Here is a 22,268-nt window from a genome sequence, read left to right on the forward strand (position 1 = left end):
TGTTTCTCCCCTGACTCCAGATACATGAGAAAAAAATGATATTAGTATGGAAACAATGGTATTACCCACTTTCCTGTAGCCCTTGACCCTTTGTACCCTAATCAACTAAGTAAGATTATTTAAAAATATAAATAAAATATACATATGTGTTTTTAAAAAACGGCACCCATATAGCATCCTGGTGCGTGCAACCTGAGGACTTTAGCCGCTAGGCTACCACCCCCGACCCCTGGTATCCCATCTAGGGAGTGTCGGCGATCCCAGTCCTGGCTGCCCTGCTTGCCATTCAGCTTCCTGTTAATGCACCTGGGAAAGGAGCAGAGGATGGCTCAGTGCTTGGCTCCCTGTCATCCTGCAGAGTGAACCAAGAGGTAGAAGACATCTTTTCCTTTCTGGCTCTTCCCCTAACTGTGCCTTTTCAACAAAATAAATAGATATATAAGTAAATATGTAAATAAAACTCCTACAGTACAGTGGACTGGGATTCCGTCAAAATACAATCCAGTGCTTTCTCGCTCGTGGGAGGGCTGCCGGCTAGGAAAGGGCTTTCCTGGACAGTAAGTGACCCAAATGTCCTTTGCCTTCGGTGGGAGCAGGGTGGGTAGGTGCGAGGCTATCAAATACACCTTCACGTTGACTCAGGCAGGTTCACATCCTACAGCTAAACTAGTAGGAAGGAACACTGACAGACACAGCAGGCCCAAGTGGGAGAGAGCGTGAGCTGGAGGATCTAGCCATTGAGCCATCACACTGAGCCCTGAGCAACCGGAGGAAAGGGGGCCCCAACTCTATCTTTCCTTTCCTCATTGGGTTCAGGGGTTAAGGACAGGACCAAGATCAGTGGGACAAGCCTTGTTACCTCTGGGCAGCATCAAGCCAGTTCCAGCTTGGGAAAAGCCCCTGATACCCAGGGACTCACGACAGGTGGCTGTTAGTGACAATAAGGCCAGGAGGAAGCTTCCTAGAGGAGCCCTGCCAGCCAGCCAACAAACAAACCCGCAAACAAAAAGCTTCTGAGTCTGTTTCTGCCGTCTGTGCTCCTATTTTTAGTGTAAGCATATCCACCGTCGCTGTTTTTTAATTGCAAAGTCATATAGAGAGAGAGGAAGAGAGACAGTCAGGAAAATCTTCCTTCTGTGCTTTTACTACCCATGCAGCCACAATGGCCGGAACTGAGTCAATCTGAAGCCAGGAGCCCGAAGCCTCTTCTGGGATCTCCCACGCGGGTGCAGGGTCCCAAGGCTTTGGGCCGTCCTCGACTGCTTTCCCAGGCCACAAGCAGGGAGCTGGATGGGAAGCAGGGCTGCTCAGGATTAGAACCAGTGACCCTATGGGATCCTGGCGCATTCAAGGCAAGGACTTTAGCCGCTATGCCACCTCGCCGGGCCCACCATCCCCATTTTTGAGGGTGATGCGAAGATAAGAGGAAGCGGGCCTTCCGGTTGGGCCAGGGACTCGAACTCCGATCCTCACCTTGCCGGCGTCCTCTCTCCTCAGGGCGTGTGTCCTCAGCGCGCCGCCGTAGTTCGCGGCGAGGGCCGGCCCGCGCGCCTCGCACGCCGTGCGTCGCTGCGTGCGTCGGGTGCGCCCGTTCCCCGCCGCCGCGCCGGAGCTGCCCGCCCGCCTCCCCGCCGGCTGCCCTGCGCCCCGCCGCGCGCCGCCATCGCCGTCATGCTGGGCTCCGCTCTCCGCCGCTGCGCCGCGGCCGCGGCCGTCCGAGCCGCACCGCGAGGCCTCCTCGGGCACCCGGCCCCGGCTCCCGGCGCTGCCGCCGGTAAGGTCCCCCCGCCGCCCGCGGCCGCGTGTCCTTGCGGTGACCTGGGCCGGGCTCCTCGGCGGCCTAGCCTCCGCTGACCGAGCCTGCTGGCCGTGTGCGCCGCCGCCGGGAGCCGAGGACCGGGAGGACGGGAGGGCGCGACCTCCGCGACCGGCCAGGTGTGCGGGTCTCCCGGGGGGCGCACAGCGCTGCCCCGGCCCGGCGACCGTAGCCCATGGTCGTGTGCCGGCCCCTGCCCCGTGGTCGTGTCCCGGGGTGTCCGGCCCTGCCCCGCTGCCCGTGGTCGTGTCCCGGGGTGTCCGGCCCTGCCCCGCTGCCCGTGGTCGTGTCCCGGGGTGTCCGGCCCTGCCCCGCTGCCCGTGGTCGTGTCCCGGGGTGTCTGGCCCTGCCCCGCTGCCCATGGTCGTGTCCCGGGGTGTCCGGCCCTGCCCCGCTGCCCGTGGTCGTGTCCCGGTGTGTCCGGCCCTGCCCCGCTGCCCATGGTCGTGTCCCGGTGTGTCCGGCCCTGCCCCGCTGCCCGTGGTCGTGTCCCGGCCCCTGCCCCGTGGTCGTGTCCCGGAGTGTCCGGCCCCTGCCCCGAGGTCGTGTCCCGGGGTGTCCGGCCCTGCCCCGCTGCCCGTGGTCGTGTCCCGGTGTGTCCGGCCCCTGCCCCGAGGTCGTGTCCCGGGGTGTCCGGCCCTGTCCCGCTGCCCGTGGTCGTGTCCCGGGGTGTCCGGCCCTGCCCCGCTGCCCGTGGTCGTGTCCCGGGGTGTCCGGCCCTGCCCCGCTGCCCGTGGTCGTGTCCCGGGGTGTCCGGCCCTGCCCCGCTGCCCGTGGTCGTGTCCCGGGGTGTCCGGCCCTGCCCCGCTGCCCGTGGTCGTGTCCCGGGGTGTCCGGCCCTGCCCCGCTGCCCGTGGTCGTGTCCCGGCCCCTGCCCCGTGGTCGTGTCCCGGAGTGTCCGGCCCTGCCCCGCTGCCCGGCGGCGACCTCTGGGCGGCCCGGTGAAGGTGACATTGAGCCTCCGGCGCAAGTGCGCAGGGGCGCAGGTGACCTCCGCGGGGGAGGGCGGCCAGCGTCTCGCCACAATGGGCTTCCTGTTTTTGTTTTATTTAAATAGGCCTTTGTAGGTTAGCGGTCTGGTGTGTGTGTGTGTGTGTGTGTGTGTGTGTGTGTGTGTGTGTGTGTGTGTGTGTGTGTGTGTGTGTGTGTGTGTGTGTGTGTGTGTGTGTGTGTGTGTGTGTGTGTGTGTGTGTGTGTGTGTGTGTGTGTGTGTGTGTGTGTCACCTTCCCAGCTCATTTTGTTCTTAGGGTTCTTGTGTGAGACAGACGGGGGTGGTGATGGTGGTGTGCAAGAGATTGGCTTGCCATAGCTGGGCACCTGCTTGTCCATCTGCCTTGGGATAAGGCTGCTGCTGTTGGGGAAGCGCTGCGCTCTGGCCACGAGGAGCGCCCTCACGGGTTCTTGTCGTTGCTCCTTTTGCCTCTTCCTTATATGCACCTAGGGAGCGGGTGGTTGCCTAGCGCCGAATGGGCACCTTGGACCTTGGTCCGTGGTGACGGCACATGTTAAAATTACCGAAATGGCAAAAGTGTCTTGGTCCCTTTGGGAAATGGTGGAGGTTTGGGCCATCTCTTGACTACTGGGTTTTCAAAACCAAAAAAGCCAAACACCACATACACAAACCCACGTTGTTGTAGACGTCTCTGCCACAGGGAGGCAGTGTTGGTCCTAGGCCACTGTGACCTTGGGTATTTTAATAAACCTTTTAAAGCCTCTGGTGCCTTTCTCCTTCCCACCTCCCCCTTTAAATACTCCTAAGCATTGTGAGAAATGCCATAGCTCTGAACACCTTGCCTAGCTGTGCGGGATTTGCTGCCTTCCACAGCGTGGATTGGGATTTGTTCACTGGTGTGAGCTGAAGAGCCCTCAGGCCATGCTGGTGGGAGGTTGACCCTCCACCTGTGACCCTGGCAGTCCCAGCTGTCCCACTTCCTGCTCCGAAGGTCTCTCTCTTTGCCCCTGGAACTCTGCATCGAGACAGAGAGAAGGAAGGTTCTTTGGTGACTGACAAGGTCGTGTACTTGACAGAGCGGTCTGAGACCCCAGAGACCTGTAGTTGGCAGTCAGCGCCCCATGTCGGGGTGGGAGGAAGCTTCCAGCTGAAAGCCTGATTGTACCCCAGGAACTGCTGAACCCAATGATTTACTGCTTTAAAATGCTGGTAGGCTCTGTTTGGTGCTTAAAATCAAAATTGCTACCCCAGTCCTCAGGAAGGCCCAGGGAACTGGGGTTCTCGATGCAGGTGCCACTTCTGCTGCCTTCCTGCCCTCTCTTCTGCGCTGGCACTCCTGGCCAGACGCCTAGCCCAGGTCCCCAAGGCCCAAGGCTGCAGCTGGCCAGCCTTGCACTGTCAGCATCTTCGCAAGCTTTGTGTGGGACCGACCATTGGTGTGCCGTCTGCGTCACCAGCCACCACCTTCCGTGCCTGCAGAGACAGGTGCCACCTGAGCTCCTCAGCTGCCAGTGTCCTTGGACTTAACTAAGTACAAACCCAAGGAATTACTAAGCCCTGTGTTTTCTAAATATATTAGCTTTTCAGCATTTTTAAAACGTATTTAAGAGCAGAATGACTAAGAAAGAGAGTAGAAGCAGATCTTCCATCTGCTGTTTATTCGTCAGATGGCTGCAGCAGCCAGGCTGAAGCAGTCGGGGACTGCATCGGAGTCTCCCGTGTGACTGGCTGGTGGCGGGGCTTCACAGTCACATAGTTGGGGATTGCAGGTAGGGGTTTGCTTGACTCCCTGGGCTACAATAGGGGCTGCTCTCCCACCTGCCTTTGTGTGTCATATAGACCACCTGACGGAATGTCGAAAAACAATGTTAGAAACTTGAGAAACATTCCTGTTTTTCTTCTTTCAAGATTTGCTTTTTGTTGGAAAGAGTGGAGGAGAGACAAAGATCTTCCATATGCCCATATGCTGATTCACTCCCCAATAGGCCGCAGTGGCTGGAGCTGAGCCAGGTCTGAAGCCAGGAGCCTCCTCTGAATCTCCCACACAGGTGCAGGATCCCAAGGCTTTGGGCCGTTCTCCATTGCTTTCCCAGGCCACAAGTGGGGAGCTGGAAGGGAAGAAGAGCAGCTGGAACACAGACTGCCACCTGTATGGGATCCCAGCATTTGAGAGTGAGGATTAGCTGTTTGAGCCCCCTGCCTCAGGGTCCCAGTTGCTCCATTTCAGAACCAGCTCCCACATGATAACAGTGCTAGGGCCCCTGCCGCCATGGGTGACCTGATGGAACTGCTGGCTGCTGACCTCAGTGTGGCCCAGTCTTGACTACATGGCCATCTGGGGAGTGAGCCAGCATTAAATCTTAAAAAATTAAAAAAGATTTTTTTTAATGTATCCATTTGTGTACATGAGTCCTGGTTTGCTTGCACATGGCGTGTGGGAAGTTAGCTCTCTGGTAAGATCAGAGACTGTGTGGTTCTTTTTTTTTTTTTTTTTTAAGATTTATATTTTTATTGGAAAGGCAGATATACAGAGAGGAGGAAGGAGAGAGCTTTCATCCAATGGTTCACTCCCCAGGCGGCCGCAACAGCTGGTGCTGAGCCAATCCGGAGCCAGGAGCCTCTTCTGGGTCTTCCACAGGGGTGTAGGGTCCCAAGGCTTTGGGCCGTCCTCAACTGTTTTGCTGAGCTACAGGCAGGGAGCTGGATGGGCAGTGGCGCTGCCGGGATTAGAACCAGTGCCCATATGGGATCCCAGCGCGTTCAAGGCAAGGATTTTAGCTGCTATGCTGGGTCTGACTTTGTGGGTTCTAAGTGGTGATTTCAATCAGATCTCCCACCTGCTCTAGCAGTGACGGTCACTCCAGCATCCTGCCTCCGCCCTCCTCTGTCCCTCACTGTTGCTTGCAGTATCCTGAATGCTCAGATTCTTCCTGTTAGATTCCACCATGTTCTGTTCTTTAGAACCACCTATTGAGATGTTTTTTGGTGAGATTTTTATAAAAACATATTAAGCCTCACATATAAGCTCGAATTTATACCAAATTTGTGTAGCACAGATAATTGGAAATGCAATTCATATGTTTTGTTTCTGTAAACTGATTTTTATTAAGTAGAAGATCAGGTTTTTTTTTTTTTTTTTCCGTTGGAAAGACAGATATACAGAGACCGAGAGGAAGATCTTCCATCCACTGATTCATTCCCCAAGTGACCGCAATGGCTGGTGCTGTGTCAATCTGAAGCCAGGAGTCAGGAGCTTCTTCTGGGTCACCTATGCAGGTGCAGGATCCCAAGGCTTTGGGCCATCCTCAACTGCTTTCCCAGGCCACAGGCAGGGAGCTGGAAGGGAAGCGGGGCAGGCACGATATGGACCAGCACCTGTATGCGATCCCAGTGTTTTCAAGGAGGAGGATTAGTAATGGGGCACAGCACCAGGCCCTGGTAAAATCATCTAAAATTACCATTGCTTTGTTGGGATGTTCAGTTTATTTTGGAATATAATGAGGAGGATAATGTTTTGAGGGAAAAAATTAAACAGAAAAAAAGCCTTTTTGTATGGCAGAAGGGGAGAGAGATCTCCTCCCATCACTGTTTTATTTGCCGGATGGCCACAAAGGCCAGGACTGGCCAGGGTCAGGAGCTCATGTTTCCCAGGTTCTTGCCCAGTGAGCTGGTTTCAAGGTGGAATGGCCAGGACTCGGACCACTGCCCAGGGAGGGAAGGGGCTTGGCTGCTGCTTCCAGCTCGCAGCCATCATTTTGGGTCTTCTGGAGCTGTGGGGGGTTGTGCTTTGGGCATAGTTTTCCAGGAATTTGGTGACTGCCCAGTTTCTGGGCTTTTCGTGAAGTAGTGTGCCGTCAGGTGTGTAGTGGAGAGGCGTGAGAGCCGTGATGGTTTGATTGGGATGGTCTTGTGATAGGCTGGAGGACATTGTGGGAATGGAGTCAGCAGTCCCTCCCACCCCCACCCCGCCTTAAGATTTATTTTCTTTCTTTGAAAGGGAGAGGCAGTTCTTCCACCTGCTGTTCACTCCCCAGATGGCTTCAGCCTGGCACAGCTTCGGCCATCGCAGCCCGAAGCCCCAGCTCGGTCTCCCAACGGGCAATCTTCTGATCAAAAGTGCAGCACCTGGGACTGGAACTGGTGTTCCCAGACGGGATGCCAGCGTTAACTGGGGCAGGACTTAGCAGCAGCCCGGAGGCTGTCCTGACAGCTCCCCTCTGGCCGTTTCAGTGATCCCTCACCTCGGAGATTTTCACCCCTTCATGGGAAGTTGAGGGAGGAAGTCCCTCTTCTGCCTCACCAGTGAATGACACCCCTGCAAGCTATTCTCGAAGGAAGGTCCTTCAAGGGAGCTAGAGTTTGGCCATCAGTAAGTTTGATCACTGGGATGAATGAGCATACGTACTTGGGCCAAGAAGGAGCAAGAGTGAGGACCGTGTTGGGGTCATCACTCCAGCCTGCCGGTGCTGCTGTACTGGAGCCCACATTCCTTTTTTTTTTTTTTAAGAATTATTTATTTTCATTACAAAGTTACAAAGTCAGATATACAGAGAGGAGGAGAGACAGAGGAGGAAGATCTTCCGTCTGATGATTCACTCCCCAAGTGAGCGCAATGGCCGGTGCTGTGCCGATCTGAAGGCAGGAGCCAGGAGCTTCTTCCTGGTCTTCCACATGGGTTCAGGGTCCCAAAGCTTTGCTTTCCCAGACCACAAGTGGGGAACTGGATGGGAAACGGGGCTGCCAGGATGTGAACCAGCACCCATATGGGATCCTGGTGCGTTCTAGGCGAGGACTTTAACCACTATGTTATCTTGCTGGGCCCCCCAGATGAGTATTTTTAAAAAGCCAAAGTTTTCCTTCCTAAAGATAGCCATTATTAACAATATGAAGCTAGTATTCCGTATGTAGCAGAAACATAACAAATATATTTCTGTAATAGCTTTTCTTCTATTTACTGTTCTTATTTTTTTTTAAGATTATTTTATCAGCAAGTTGATCTTGTAGCTGTTACTGAGAGACTATTGTGATAATTCAGGGAATAATAGTGGGGGGGGGGATGGGGAAGAAAAAAAGGGAGGGGAAGCCCTATGAGACTGTCATGGTAAATAATAAATACACCTTAAGAGAGACATTTATTTACCTACTTGAGGGCAGAATCACCGAGGAGGGGCAGGTGAGAATAGCCTTCATCCACCGTTTCTCTCCCCAGCTGACTTTAGTGGCCAGAGCTGGACTCCTCTGAAGGCAGGAACTTCCCTGGGGTCTCCCATGTGGGGGCAGGGATCCAAGGACTGGGGCCATCTTCCTCTGCTTACCAGGCAGATTATCAGGGAGCTGGATCAGAGGAGAGCAGCTGGGACTTAAGCTGGGCACCACAGACGGCAGCTTTACCCCCTATGCCACCACAGGCCCGGTTAATGTATAAGAGTTATGTGTGTATCTATTTATTTATGTCAGTGACAGAGAAAGAGCTCTTCATCTGATGGTTCACTCCCCAAAATGCAGCAGCCAGGACTGGGCCACGCCAAAGCCAGGAGCTGCATCTGGGTGTCCCATATGGGTGGCAGGGCCCAGGTATTGGAACTATCTACCGTTCTTTCCCAAGAGCTTTAGCTGGAAGCTGAGTTGGAGGCAGAGTAAGCAGGACTCGAACTGACGCTCCGTATAAGAAGCCTGCTTCGCGGATGGCTGTTTAAGGACTGTGCAGCAGCGCCTGTGTGCTGCATTGTACAGGCGTCTCCTCCATCAGTGCGCGGGAGTTCTTTCCATTGGCCACAGCACGTGGGGCGACTCACGGCTGTCATGCACTGTGGGAGGTGAGGGCTGTGCCAAGCTCTCATGGGGCTGCACTTTGTGTTACAGCGCTGCAGGCCGCCCGCTGCTACTCCCATGGCTCACATGAGACGGACGAGGAGTTCGATGCTCGCTGGGTGACGTACTTCAACAAGCCAGACATAGATGCCTGGGAACTCCGCAAAGGTACGTGAAGCTCTTTGGTGTGCAAGTGCTAGCTGTTTCCACTGCTTTATTAAAAAATGTGCATTGTGTAAACTGCTTGCTGTCCTGCGGCTTGTCGTTAGGAAAGTGTATCTCTCTTATATGTGTGTGTATATATAGATAGATATAAATCTAGTTTTGTGGTGTTTTTTTTTTTGGAAAGGCAAAGTGACAGAAGGAGAGACAAGAGAAATCTTCTGTCCACTGGGTCACTTCCCAGATGGCCACAGTGACCGGAGCTGAGCCAATCTGAACTTGTGAGCCTTGAGGTTCTTCTGGGTCTCCTAAATGGATGCAGGGGGCTATGGACATGGGCCATCTTCTACTGCTTTGCCAGGCCATTAGCAGTGAGCTGGATTGAAAGTGGAACAGCCAGGACACAAACCAGTGCCCATTTAGGATGCTGATATTTGCAAGGGGAGGATTAGCCAATTGAGCCATCGCTTTGGGCCCTGTTTGTTTTTAAAATATGCTTTTATTTGAAAGGTAGAATGGCCGAAAGGAGGAGACTGAGAGCCACTTCTATCCACCAGTTCTTTGCCCAGATGCTTGTACCATTGAAATCTGAAGCCTGGACCTCCATGTGGGTTTCCCATGTAGGTGTCAGGAGCCCAAGGATTTCTGCCATCAGCATCTGCTTCCCAGGCCCACCAGCAGGGAGCAGGATGGGAAGTGAGGATAGGCCAGGAATGCAATGGGTTTGTAGCAGGTGCTGTTGGCATTTGGGGCCAGAAAGTTCTTTCTTGTAGGAGGCTATTTTTTTTTTTTTTTTTTTTTTTTTTTTGCATGGTAACATTTTGGTGATAGTGCTGCCTTCTACCTGCTGGGTGCATTTTTATGACAATCAAAAATGTGTCTATACTGCCCAGTGTCCCTGGCGAATGAAACCACCGCTGATTGAAAACAGTTGCTACAGGGCTCAGTGCAATGGTTCAATTGACTAATTCTCCCCTTTCAATCTCTGGGATTCCATTGGGGCACCGGTTCCTGTCCCAGCTGCTGCACTTCCCATCCAGCTCCCTGCTTGTGGCCTGGGAAAGAAGCTGAGGATGGTCCAAAGCCTTGGGGCCCTGCACCCGTGTGGGAGACCTGGAGAAGAGGCTTCTGGTACCAGATGGCTTCAGTTCTGAGCATTGTGGTCATTTGGAGAGTGATCTTTCTCTGTCTTTCTTTCTCTCTGCAAATCTACCTTTCCAATAAGAATAAATCAGAAGAGAGCAGCTGAGTGACAGAACTGGGTGAGCCCTCAGGTCACAGCTTTCTACACAGTCATCTGTCATTTTCCCTGTGGATAATGGTCTGGATTTTTCATCAGTCAGTACTTGAGTATTTAATGTGAGTAAGTGATGTGACTAATAAGTAGTCATTGATTTTTAAATATTGGGTGATTTATGTCAGACTAAAACTTCAACATCCTAGCATCGCCTGCTCCTTCAGGTAAATACTGTTAGGATGCCCACGACAGCAAATCTCAGTGCTTCCACCTGCCTATCGCAATGTCATGACTCCTTAGCGCTGTAACCAGGGGAGACCTAAAGAATAATCTTGAGCGGAGTGAGGGAGGCAGGTGTGCCTGTCCGAAACAAGACCTTAGATGTGTCATTTGAGCAGAGAGCAGGTAATGAGGCCCTGAGATTTGAATGTGTTGGAGTCTGTGCTCTAATGTGTCTCTTTAGCATCCCCTTAATGTCCTCGTGCAGGCTGCATTAACTCTCTCTTTCAGCAGGTCTCTCACTGTTTTTAGATCTCTTTCCAGTTGAATCTTTTTTTAAAGATTTATTTTTATTATTTTTTTTTTTTTTTATTGGAAAGGCGGATATACAGAGAGGAGATACAGAGAGGAAGATCTTCCATCCGATGATTCACTCCCCAAGTGAGCCGCAACGGGTCGATACTATGCCGATCCGAAGCCAGGAGCCTCTTCCGGGTCTCCCACGCGGGTGCAGGGTCCCAAAGCTTTGGGCCGTCCTCAACTGCTTTCCCAGGCCACAGGCAGGGAGCTGGAAGGGAAGCGGGGCTGCCGGGATTAGAACCGGCGCCCATATGGGATCCCGGTGGCGCAAGTTGAATCTTTTTTAAGGCTTCCCAAATCGACACTTGGTTTGGAAGTTAGAGATCTGAATTGGAAGTGACCCTCTTGTTTGGAAAGAACCAGGTGTCTCCCAGGTGACTCCCTGCGGAGGGTCCCCTGTGGTGCCATCACCTGGTGATGTTCAGAAGCAAAGAGGGCCCCAGTGGGTGAAGTTGCATGGCTGTTCCTAGGCACAGATGGGGCAGCTCTATTGCTGTTGACCTGAGGAAAGTCCTCGCTGACCAGCCCTTCCCTTTTTTTTTTTTTGACAGGGATGAACACACTTGTTGGCTATGATCTGGTGCCAGAACCCAAGATCATTGATGCTGCTTTGCGGGCGTGCAGACGGTTGAATGATTTTGCTAGTGCAGTTCGCATCCTAGAGGTTGTTAAGGTCAGTGTCACTACTGTTCTGGAAGCCGGTTTGGTTGTTGGTCAGGTGTCAGAATGCTGTTGTGCTTCTGAGGATGAGGCCTCCCGGGGTGGGTGTTTCTGCGCAGCTGTCAGCAGGGACCTTCAGGCATTTCAAGGGAAATGCACATTAAAGAATTATCCTTGTACTGCAGATTTTTTTCCCATCAAAATAGCATGTTCAATTCCATCTTCCACACGTTTACAAGCACTCTTGTATACAACTCCTTTCCCTTTTGTTCAGATTTTGTTTAATTCCCTCTATGGAGCACATATAAGGCATTGTTTCTCATGGCCTGAGAGCATACTTTTTTTTTTTTAATCAAAAACAAAAGGGACCACGACCAAAATTATGGCACATACTGTGCATTGTAAGGAAAAATCTACTTGTAAGAATGCAGTCGAGGAGGCCTAGAAGTCACGCAGGCAGAGGAACAGCTGCTGCTTCATGGCTCATTTCTCTTTTTCACATTTGCTGCTGAGGGAGTATGCGCCAACACAGGTGTGAGCGCCAGGCACTGTGGTCCCTGCAGCTCCCCGGGAACTGGAGCGGCTGCTCTGTGAGTCGGGGAGGGGCCTGCCTTCACCCCAGTGCCAGGGGTCTGTAGGCTGTCAGTGCGCTCAGCACTGGGGGCTAATTCAGTTAAGATTTCAAATTGGAGGCAAATTACAAAAACACTTTTCCTGTGTTAACTTAATTATCGCTGTTGCCTGCCAGGCATGCTCAATTACCACTGTAGAGTTCTGTCATCACCACATTCTTTCCTAGGAATTCCAGGCTTGCAGATACTCTGTGGGTTTCATCCAATTGTCTGTTCCTCTCTGGGCATCTTAACACCTGCTATAAGCAGTACCTCTCTAGGATGGCCGTCTCTGTGGGCACGGGCAGATGGAAGTTCATTAAAGTGTGCTGTGCTGCTCACCTGTGCACCTGTGATCAGCGGAAGTTCATCTCACCTCTCAGACACTGAAATGTGACTGTTCTCTCTCTTGGCCAGGACAAAGCGGGACCTCATAAAGAAATCTACCCCTATGTCATCCAAGAACTGAGACCAACTTTAAATGAGCTGGGAATTTCTACTCCAGAGGAGCTGGGCCTAGACAAGGTGTAAGCCCCTGTGAGTAAGCCTCTGGTCGCCATGGACGGAGGGTGGAGCGGAGCCGGCTGCTCAGTGTGAGCACTGCCAGGCCTTGGCAGGGGGCTGCCTGAGCACGCAGGGGTGAGAGTGGCAGGGTGCAATGCAGGGAGCTGCAACCATGGTTTCCAGTAAGGCAAGTACAAGCTGCCCTACCTAAAGAAGTGCATATCAAATGTTGAGGCATGAAGGGAAGCACAGATGGCAGGGTGTGGGCCCTGTCCCACACTGAGGTCTCCAGGTGTTACTGCCATGTTTCCTTTGAGTCCCTTCATTATCTCCCTCCTATCTCACAAGAAATGACTGGGCTCGTAAATATCAGCCTTAACATGAACTTTGATAAAGAACATTCACATTAGAATTTAAGGTCAAGTAAATATCCATCATTGAATAAAACTCCCTTGATATCTTATTGTCTATAGAAAGAGATTAGGTAATAAAAGCAGTCACAGGATTATTTAGGCAGTAGGGGTGTGGAAAATTGTTCATAAAACAAAAATGTGAGCAGCAAGCTGTTTTTTTTTTTTTTTTTTTTTAAGATTTATTTATTTTTATTACAAAGTCAGATATACAGAGAGGAGGAGAGACAGGAAGGAAGATCCTCCGTCCAATGATTCACTCCCCAAGTGAGCACAACGGCCGGTACTGCGCCGATCCGAAGCCAGGAACCAGGAACCTCTTCCAGGTCTCCCACACGGGTGCAGGGTCCCAAGGCTTTGGGCCGTCCTCGACTGCTTTCCCAGGCCACAAGCAGGGAGCTGGATGGGAAGTGGAGTCGCCGGGATTAGAACCGGTGCCCATATGGGATCCTGGCGTGTTCAAGGCGAGGACTTTAGCCGCTAGGCCACACCGCCGGGCCCAGCAAGCTGTGTTTTTATTAAATAAGCACATGCAGTGTCTATAGCTGTGACTGTGCCAGGCACTGTGTGGAGTGCCCCTGGTGTGAACCAGCTGCCAGTCCTGGGGGGGGGGGGCTCTGTTACTGTTTCACTGAGGAGACGGGAGTGCCCTTGCGAGGTTGGGGTGGAGGGTTCCAGGGGCAGGATGTGGGCAGCACCCTGAGTCAGGGGCCCTTGCACCCTCCCTACGCGGGGCATCTCGGACGAGTGTTTCAGGACTGGGCTCTTGACCTACCACGCTGCTGTAAAGGGGAGGACCTGCTTCCTCAGAGCCAGAGGAAATTTATTTTTAAAGGTGGAACTAAACTGTTCTGTCAGAAGTTTCTGCTTCAGTGGAAAAAAGTTCATCAGGAAGCTAACATCAGATTGTTCAGGAGGCAGCGGGCTGGGGCTGGGTTGGGAGCTTGCAGCTAGCAAGCACCTCTAACACACCTCCAGAACTCCGAGCTCCCGATCCTCCCAACAGTCTCCAGGCCAGCCGACCAAGCAGAAAATGCAAGAGCTGTGTCATCTACTTTGGGGAATCCTTCTTGATGCCTGTCGTAAGGCAGTGGGGTCTTTTCATTTTGTCCTTGTCCACACACCCCAGCACATCTGCTGGGATCCCCAAGTTCTCGTTGAGTACCTTTGTCACTGTCCTGCAGCGATAGAATTGGTGCACGGAGCCGATAATAACACGCGTGGACTACTGACTGATGATCAATAGCCGAAATTTATTCGGGGCAACAGACTTTATAAACTGAGGGTCCTATAGGACTAGGGTGGAGGTATTGAGCTCATCAACAAACCCATCAACTGTTTCTATGCTTTTGTTTGGAAGTCCTTGTGTCTTGTATGTTCCACCAAGTGTTCTCATACACATACTTTATACAAGTGATATCCCATCAGGTATACAAAAGGTAGTCATTCCATGGTTCTCATGCAGAGGATATCCAGTCAGTCACAAAAGGCACCCATTCAGTTGTCCAAATATTGTCCAATCAACTGTAATCCTGCCCTCAAGGGTCACAATGTCCTCCTACACACCTTCAAGGTTTGTGTTGTTCTGAAGCTCTCAGTGAGGACGTGGAGAGAACACACAGGCCCTCAGAGTGAAGGCTTTTCCAGTTAGAAGGCTGCAGCTCCTGCCTGTGGTGCCTGCTGCATGGTGGTCTCTCCCCGGGGGACTCAGCCATGCTCAGCTAAGTGAGTTTATCTGGAGTACAGGACATCTTCACATAAGATACAGTCTAGCCACGGGTGTGTGTATGAAAAAAATCTGTTTCAGAAGAGGGCAATTGCTGAACACTTTCTGATGGAAAAGATGGGCCAGCACCAGGGTGTTCGTTAGGCCACGTGGCTCGGTCACAGGTAAGACTGGCATCAGAGTGGCTGCTGGCCCAGCCACACCCCGGTAGTTTCCATCAGAGGTGCACCTTCTCTCTGCACTTTCCTGGCTAATTCTTTATGCTTTCTCTTCCAGGTAGTTCCCAAGCACTTCCTGGTATTACTACTTGATTGTAACCGGCACCTGGAAATACTGATGATAACATATTACCTTATTCAGACCCGTTTTCCTTTATTGAGTGCTAAACCATGTTATGGCAATGTGAACTTTAATAAACGGGAAATGAGTTTGAACTGAACCCACACGTCATCCTGTGTTTTTGCATTGAGAAGCAGAAGATAAAAGTGCTGACAGGTTGTTCGTGTTTGCTGCTGCTGTTGTTTTGTTTTTTGTTTCCTTAAAAATTTTGTTATTTTTATGGGAAAAGCAGACTTACAGAGAGAAGGAGAGACAGAAATATCTTCCATCCACTGGTTCATTCCCCAAGTAGCTTCAATAGCTAGAACTGAGCCGACCTCAAGCCAGGAGCCTCTTCTGGGTCTCCCACATGGGTGCGTGCAGGGTCCCAAGGCTTTGGGCCAACCTCGACTGCCTTCCCAGGCCACAAACAGGGAGCTGGATGGGAAGGAAGCAGCTGGGACATGAACCACATCCATATGGGATGCTGGCACATGTGAAGCGCAGGCATGGGTTCCTTTCTTGGTGAGAGAATTATGAGAGCAGGAATTTCATCTGACCTCCTGAGCAGGGACTCTGGGCAAGGAGGCTGTCTATGCTTTGCTATGGAAGAGGCAGGACCCAGGAAAGAGCGTACATCCGGGATTACACAGAGGGGGTTACCTGTGTGGTCTGGTGGCCACAGGACCCGGGTCCCTGTCCCCAGGCCAGGATGGAGGGTTTATGTGTGAAGCTAGGCAGTGATGGCCCAGAGCTAACCTAGTGCACCAAGCACTGCCCCCCACTCCTGATCTTAGATAAGGGCCATTCTTGGGGCTTGTGTGTGGGACAGGCTTCTAGTTATCTTGTTGACTCCCATTACTTCAGGGAGTTTGGAGTCACTGTCAGGGTTCTGTCCCAGGATGGGTGACTGACTGTACTGGTGTCAAGCTGAAGCCCCACCTGCTCTCTAATTCCAGTGGACACAACGGTCCAGCTTGGTGAGCTCCAGCATGAGTGCCTGCATTGTAAAGATTTTTTATCCGGCTCTGTGGGTGCCTGCTGTAGGAGCAGCAGTAGCCCTGTGGTCCATGGGACCTGCCCTTCCTGTAGCTTCCTGGTGAGATTGTGATGGAAATGAAGCATAAGGAAAATGATCATGTTCCGGCCGTCACTACAGCCCTTCCCTATTACCAGGTTAACCAGACACTGCGGAGCTTGTCCTAGCTGCCTGGCGTCCACCTTCCACTTAGCAAGGGCGAGGAGACGTTCCCCAGCTGTGGAGAGACAAATCCTCCACTCACCAATTTACTTCTGAAACAGCCACAACAGCCATAGTTGAGCTGATCAGGAGCCAAGAGTTTCTTGCAGGTCTCCCATGCGGGTCCTGGGTCCCTAGGCTTTGGCCATCCTCCACTACTTTCCTAAGTCATAAGCTGGGAGCTGAATGGAAAGAGGAGCAACTGGGACACAAAACAGCACCCATATGGCATCCCAGCACTTGGAAGGTAAGGGTTCAGCCATTGAACCCTTACAGTGGTCCCAATTTTTTGTTTTGTAATGTTTTTTTTCTCTTCATTGGAAAGGCAGGTTTACAGATATCATCGATCCAATTGTTTCACTCCTCAAATGTCCGCAATGGCTGAAGCTGAGCCAGTGCAAAGCTGGGAGCCAGTGGTTTTTTGGGGTGTCCCACATGGGTGCAGAGGCCCAAGAACATGAGCCATCCTCCACTTCCCACTGCTTTCCCAAGCTGTAGATGGGAGCTGGATCAGGAGTTAAGAGCAGCCAGCACAGGAACCAGCAGCGGAATGCAGTGTTGACATTAAATGCAGATTATCCTATGAGATCACTGTGCTGGTTCTGAAGATTTGCGAGTGGCCAACATGGTCCAAGTGGCCACAACAGCCTGGGCTGGGTCAGGTTAACCAAAGCCAGGAGTGGAGGAGAACACCGAGTGTCCCAAGTGCATGGCAGGGACCCCAGCTCTTGGACACTGCTTCCCTAGACCCATTAGCAGGAGCTGGATGCTAAGTGGAGCAGCCAGGGCTCCAGGCTCGGGCTAGGATGCTGAATGCCGGCTCTGGCTTAACGCGCTCCGCCACAGGACAGGCCTGTGCACTTCAGGCAGTTTTCAGGCTTCCCCATGTTCCATCACAGAGCAGCCACTAGTGAATGCAGCAGCAAGTGGGGTCGGCTCCCGTTTCCCTCATCCGTCTCACAGGCGCACAGACATAGGAAGCGGGTGTTGCATTTTCCACCTGGCCAGGCTGAACCCTATTGTGTGACCCGAGGGCATGAGGAATAAGTCTGTGTCACGCGATATCGGTGTTTCTGGAGTCTTGCAGGTGGTCCCCTTGCTCCACCCAGCCGGCCCTGGGATAGGTCCTTCCTGTGCCCCAGCCGGCTGAGACACCCCCGCGGGACTCCGAGGGTGCAAGCTTCACCTGCCCCGCGGAGGCAGAGCAAGGCGCCAAGACCTGCAGCCGGCTCCCCGGCGCCTCCAGCGTCCTCTTGGGAGTCCCAGCTCCGCAGCGGCTCTTCCCTCTCGCCCGGCGCACGCCGCGAGGAGCGGGGAGAGCGCGTGCACATCAGAGCCTAAACGCCTGTTTCCATGGGAGACGGTCATCCTCCGCAGTTCTGAAGGTGTCCCGACTCGTGGGACAAGCGGACCCGGAACAGCCCAGTCCCTCGAGAAGCGGAACCTTAGGGGAGATATCCCCCCTACAGCAGACGAAGAAAATACTCGTACGCCGCCATCTTGCCGTGGCGGGCCCCGCCCCGCGCGGCATGGCTCGTCAGCAGTGGGCGGGCCCACGTCGGCTGTGGGCGGGGCCGTGTGTGGCCGTGAAGGCCGCGCTGTCCGCTGTAGGCCGGGTCACGTCAGCTGTGGGCGGGGCTCGTCTGTTGTGGGCGGGGCCGCGCTGTCCGCTGTGGGCCGGGTCACGTCAGCTGTGGGCGGGGCTCGTCTGTTGTGGGCGGGGCCGCGCTGTCCGCTGTGGGCCGGGTCACGTCAGGCGTGGGCGGGGCCTGTGCCGCCGTGAAGGCCGCGCCGCCGGCCGCGGGGAGGAGCCGAGCCATGGCGACCGCGGATCCCGGCGTGCGCGGGGCGCGGCCGTCGGCTCCCGGAGCCCGGCCCGGCGGGGTCCCGGCGCGCGCTGCGGGAGCGGCGGGGCCGGCCCTCGGGCGGAGCGGCAGCGGACCCCTGCGTGCGGGAGAGCGCACTCCGGCGGCCGTGGAGAAGCGAGGGCCCTACATGGTGGCGCGCGCGCCTTCCCTTCAGGCCAAGCTGCGTGAGTGTGCGGCGGTCCGGGGAAGGGTCTCCAGAGGGGCTCGGCACAGGGAGAGGGGCTCAGCCCTCTCCACCCCGCCTGGGGGCCGTCCGGCTGACCCGGGTCCCTTCAACTTCCAGAGAAGCACCGGGACCTGGCCAAGGCCGTGCTGCGGCGGAAAGGCGTCCTGGGGGCCCCGGCGGGACGGCCCGACTCTGCAGGGAGAAGGTCTCGGCGGGCCCTGCCCGGACGGGGGTGTCCGGCTGCCGCCGGCCAGGGAGGGGCGTGGAGGCCCGGGCGTCCTGGGGGCTGGATGGGAGCAGGTCCGCTTGCATGCGTTTGACACATTTGCGGGAGGACCTAAGTGAGGCGGGGATGTGGGGCCGGGAGGGGGTGAGCTGGAGGGCCTCTTCCCGGGGGCTGGATCTCCGGGAGTGGGCCCTTTTCCCGGGAAGACGAGGCCTCTGGCTTCCCCAGGGGGAAGGCCGGCGCTTTCATCTGTGCTTGGCCTCCTCCCCATCTCGCCCTCGCCAGGCCCGTGAAGTTTAACAAGGGCTACACCGCTCTGAGTCAGTGTCCGGATGAAAACCTGGTGTCCCTGGACTCGGACAGGTGAGTGGTCGTCTGCGTCCCTCGGGCTTGGTTGTCGCCGCCTTGGCGCGCCCGGGTCAGAGTGGCTGGGCTCCTGCAGGACCTGGCGGGGAGGGTGTGGGTGGGATCGTCCCTGTTCCCATGGGTGTCCGCGGGGCGCGGTCTGGGCTGCCCCCACACTCCTCCTGCCCGCTGCCCACCGTGAACTGTCTCCTCTTGTAGCGACGGGGAGCTGGGATCCAGATGCTCGTCCGGGTACTCCTCCTCAGAGGCAAGTCCAGGGCGCCCCGCTGCGGGGGGCGCCGCCACTGCCAGGGGCTTGTGTGGTGCCTGCCGTGGGCGCACGGCGCTGTCCCAGGGCTTCCGTTCTGTTCTCCAGTCCTCCACTCTGCCCTCTTGCCCCAGCAGAAGTATAAGGCACCGAGAAAGGCTGTGGAAAAACCCTCCAGGCTGGCAGTGTCCAGGCCACACCTTAGGAATCTTCCCATCACTTGCTTGAGTGCTTGTTGTGATGGAGTGCTCCCCACTTCCACTGCCCACCCCAACCCTCTTTGGAGGTGGACAAGCCTTGTTCATCGCAGCTGTTCCCAAATGCAGCCTGGACTGACGGGGCCTAGGCTTGCCTTCCAGCAGCACACAGTAACCCTAGCCACTTTTCAGTTGTTTTGAAAAGTTATCTGAAATGTACAAAGATACATACACACATCTCCTATCACTTGGTTTATTCCCCAGATGCCTACGGCAGCAGAGGGCAGGCCACGCCAAAGCTGGGAGATGGGAACTCTGAATCTCCCACCTGGGTGTGTCACCTGCTGGCCCCCCAGGACACGTTAGCAGGAAGCTGGGATGGGGCTGGGGCCAGGACTCAGGTCTGGGCACCCAGCTATGTGCTGCTGGCCTCCCAGGATTCTTGGGGTCGGCATTCCTGGCCCGCTCCTGCCCCTGTGCCACCAAGCTGTGTTCCTTCAGGGCCAGTTTGTGTCTCCCGTGTCATCCCTCCTTTGGGAATTCGGGCAGGGCTGTCCAGACCAGCTGTTTCCTGTCTTCTGCTGGACTTTGGATTTCTAAGTGTCTTGAGATTGTTCAGTCTTGCGCCTGGGCCACAAGAAAGCTACGTTTTTTTCCCTCCTGCTCAAACCAGGCTGACTGGTTCCACCCTGCACAGGGAGGGCCGCAGTGCACACAGCACTCCAGCCCATTCTGTCTGCCTCAGCGCTTGGGATGGTAGGGGCACTGTGATAATCCCATCAGCACCCCAGGGTTCTTCAGTGGAACAGTTCAGTGGTTGGGGGCGGGGTGGGCAGTGCAGCCTGGACAGTGCCAGCTGGAGCTCCTGGGTGTCCCTTTTTCCTGCAGCCCAGGGCTGTGTGGACAGGAAGTCCTAGTGGTCACAGTGGGATGCAGGCCTGCTCCCCAGCAGCAGTCACTTCTGCTTTGCCTCTTGGCTTATGGTTCCCTCCTCCACTCTTAGCAGGTGAACCAGGATGTGAGCCGGCAGCTGCTCCAGGATGGCTACCACCTGGATGAGATTCCTGATGACGAAGACTTGGACCTCATCCCCCCGAAGCCCGTGGCCGCCTCGGCTTGCTCCTGCTGCTGGTGCTGTCCCGGGGACTCCGCCTGCACCCTCCAGTAGGCGTGACCCTCCCTGGGACCCCTGCCTGCCCACAGCCTGACAGGGCCGCTGCCACCTGGCAGCTTCGGAGTTGCTGACCTATGCTGTCCCCTCTCTGGTACCTCTCAGTCCAGAAGGCCTGTGGGGGCCACGGACGGGCAGGTGGAGTTCAAGGTCAGACCTCCGAGAAGCCACTGAGGGCAGAAGCTTCTGAGGAAAGCACTGCAGACCTCCTGACTCACTTCAACACGACAAGCTCAGGGAGGGCAAAGGAAGGTGGCCAGGCCCGGGCCTGGTGTGCTGTGTGGTGGCCAGTGGCGCTTTGTGGGTTCAGCTGAGAATGGAACTGTTGGGACCCAGTTCCTGAAATCTCACGTACCCTCCTTCAGCTTGTACCTGCCTGGCTGTGGTAGGAACACAGCAGGCTGCCCCATGGCTTCCAGAACCCCCAGGCTTGGAGTTGTCCCAACTGGGACAGCCTGTGACTGGGTGTAGTGACTGTTCAGCTCCTCCCCAGCTACAGAGGAGCTGCTCTGTCCTGTCATGCACTTATTTATTTATATTTCCTTGGCCACAGTGCAAAGGTGGTTGTGTGTTGCAAACCCTGGACACCTGCGGTTGTTCTGGTCACCAGCAGAGGGCACCTTCCTTTTCAGCTGTTAAGATGAGCGATGCTGCTGCTATGCAGCATGGGTTTAGGCTTACCCTGGGACTTGCAGACAGGATGGGGGGCAGGGAACATAAGGCAGGCCCTGCCCCAGGGAATCCACATGCCAGAGCAGAGGGCCCTGCAAGATCCCCAGGACCCCACAAACCCTGGGACAGCATAGCACAGCACATGGACATAGTTTCTGGACAGGGTTCTCAGGGCAAGGCCCAAGGGAGTCTAAAGCAGCAAATTGGGCCCACAGGGCTTTGCTCAGTGTCACCCAGCAGGAGAGGCTTCCCCGTTACCTGCCAGCTGATCTCAGGAGGGGAATCCATAACAGGGACTACCTGGTGTCTAGGCCCATTCTTACTTGTCCTGCTGGTTATGTCAAAGGGAGGAGGAGCTGAGCTGAGAGCAGAGCCTGCCACTTGGGGGTCTGGGCTTCTGCAGCTCCACCCAGCTGCTCATACCCCTCCACTCAGAATCGTTGCCCAACTGCAGGTCCATATCAGGCCTTCCTGGTTCTGCAGAGCCCAGGTTCCCATGTGGGAAGTAGATGTCAGAGCAGCTAGACGGGCACTGGTGCAGGTGGCCAGGGTGCCAGGTAGCTGCTATGAGCCAAAGTGGTAAGCCCCCTGGGTGGCTGCTGCTGTGGACAGCCCCTTTTGAGCCTTATAGAAAAGGCAGCAGGGTGACCACAGTGAGGCCTGGGGGACCACACTACCACCCACGAAGGTGCCCCATGCCCATATCACACCTCCCTGCTGAGTGACAGCAGGTAGGACAGCACCTGGGCGGGGTTTGCTCCTCACACTTGGCTTGCGCACGTCTGCCTCTGTATGTTACAATAAACGCAGTCCTGCTGCTTGAGCGGTGTCCCTGTTGCAGCAGGCATACCTGGGGTGCCGGGCTGTTCCCCGTGGGCTGGCCGGGTTGTGAGACCTGCACTGTGAGTGCAGCAAGCCTTTGCAGTCACTTCTTAGAGCAGGCTGCTTTTCTAGCTCATTTTTGTTGTCCTAACTAAAGGGAATTTGGAGGCAAAAAAAAAAAAAAAACCCAAGCACTTTTCGGAGGTAGCTTCCTGGGGCTCCAGCACATAGGGGTCTAACCCCACCCAGGGCCTGTAACAGAACCTAAGGCTACAGGGCAGTGCCCTGTGTAGCAGCCACCAGCAGAGGGTGGCAGATTCACCCACACCCTGAGGCACTGCCCAGTGGCTCAAGAGAGTCGGGTCCCTTTCTCCTGGGTCCACTCCTGAGGCCCTATAACCTAGGAATTGAATGGTCCTGGGATGGAGCTGAAGGTCAGGGGTGCTGGGTTTGGAGCAGTGACTCAGGTGGCCTGCAAACTGGCAGGTGGTGCCCAGGCCTACACA

General features: G+C 54.9%; 2 protein-coding genes across 3 annotated transcripts; both read left to right on the plus strand.

Moving 5' to 3' along the window:
* Positions 1-1,643: 1,643 nt before the first annotated feature.
* Positions 1,644-14,908, plus strand: LOC121148304 (cytochrome c oxidase subunit 5A, mitochondrial). The gene is made up of 5 exons (XM_040968364.1): positions 1,644-1,774; positions 8,632-8,748; positions 11,110-11,231; positions 12,247-12,366; positions 14,746-14,908. The coding sequence occupies exons 1-4, from the start codon at positions 1,672-1,674 to the stop codon at positions 12,358-12,360; spliced, it is 456 nt and encodes a 151-aa protein (XP_040824298.1). The 5' UTR covers positions 1,644-1,671; the 3' UTR covers positions 12,361-12,366; positions 14,746-14,908.
* A 2,937-nt stretch (positions 14,909-17,845) lies between these two features.
* Positions 17,846-21,761, plus strand: FAM219B (family with sequence similarity 219 member B). 2 transcript variants are annotated; one of them, XM_040968361.1, is made up of 5 exons: positions 17,846-18,059; positions 18,179-18,266; positions 18,573-18,650; positions 18,852-18,900; positions 20,101-21,761. In XM_040968361.1, exons 1-5 carry the CDS (start codon positions 17,846-17,848, stop codon positions 20,263-20,265), a joined length of 594 nt encoding a protein of 197 aa, XP_040824295.1. In that variant the 3' UTR covers positions 20,266-21,761. The 2 variants fall into 2 exon arrangements, with proteins under 2 accessions (XP_040824295.1, XP_040824296.1); XM_040968362.1 differs by having other exon boundaries at positions 20,104-21,761.
* Positions 21,762-22,268: the final 507 nt, after the last annotated feature.

This window comes from Ochotona curzoniae, unplaced genomic scaffold (genome assembly GCF_017591425.1).
Source record: "Ochotona curzoniae isolate NIBS_2020 unplaced genomic scaffold, NIBS_Ocur_1.0 scaffold_4701, whole genome shotgun sequence".
In the NCBI taxonomy this organism is placed as follows: Eukaryota; Metazoa; Chordata; class Mammalia; order Lagomorpha; family Ochotonidae; genus Ochotona; species Ochotona curzoniae.

Coding starts and splice junctions, on each gene's coding strand:
- LOC121148304 (XM_040968364.1), top strand. CDS start 1,672: ATGCTGGGCTCCGCTCTCCGCCGCTGCGCCGCGGCCGCGGCCGTCCGA. Junction 1,775..8,631: donor GGCTCCCGGCGCTGCCGCCG/GTAAGGTCCCCC, acceptor TTTGTGTTACAG/CGCTGCAGGCCGCCCGCTGC. Junction 8,749..11,109: donor TGCCTGGGAACTCCGCAAAG/GTACGTGAAGCT, acceptor TTTTTTTGACAG/GGATGAACACACTTGTTGGC.
- FAM219B (XM_040968361.1), top strand. CDS start 17,846: ATGGCGACCGCGGATCCCGGCGTGCGCGGGGCGCGGCCGTCGGCTCCC. Junction 18,267..18,572: donor CCCGACTCTGCAGGGAGAAG/GTCTCGGCGGGC, acceptor CGCCCTCGCCAG/GCCCGTGAAGTTTAACAAGG. Junction 18,901..20,100: donor CCGGGTACTCCTCCTCAGAG/GCAAGTCCAGGG, acceptor CTCCACTCTTAG/CAGGTGAACCAGGATGTGAG.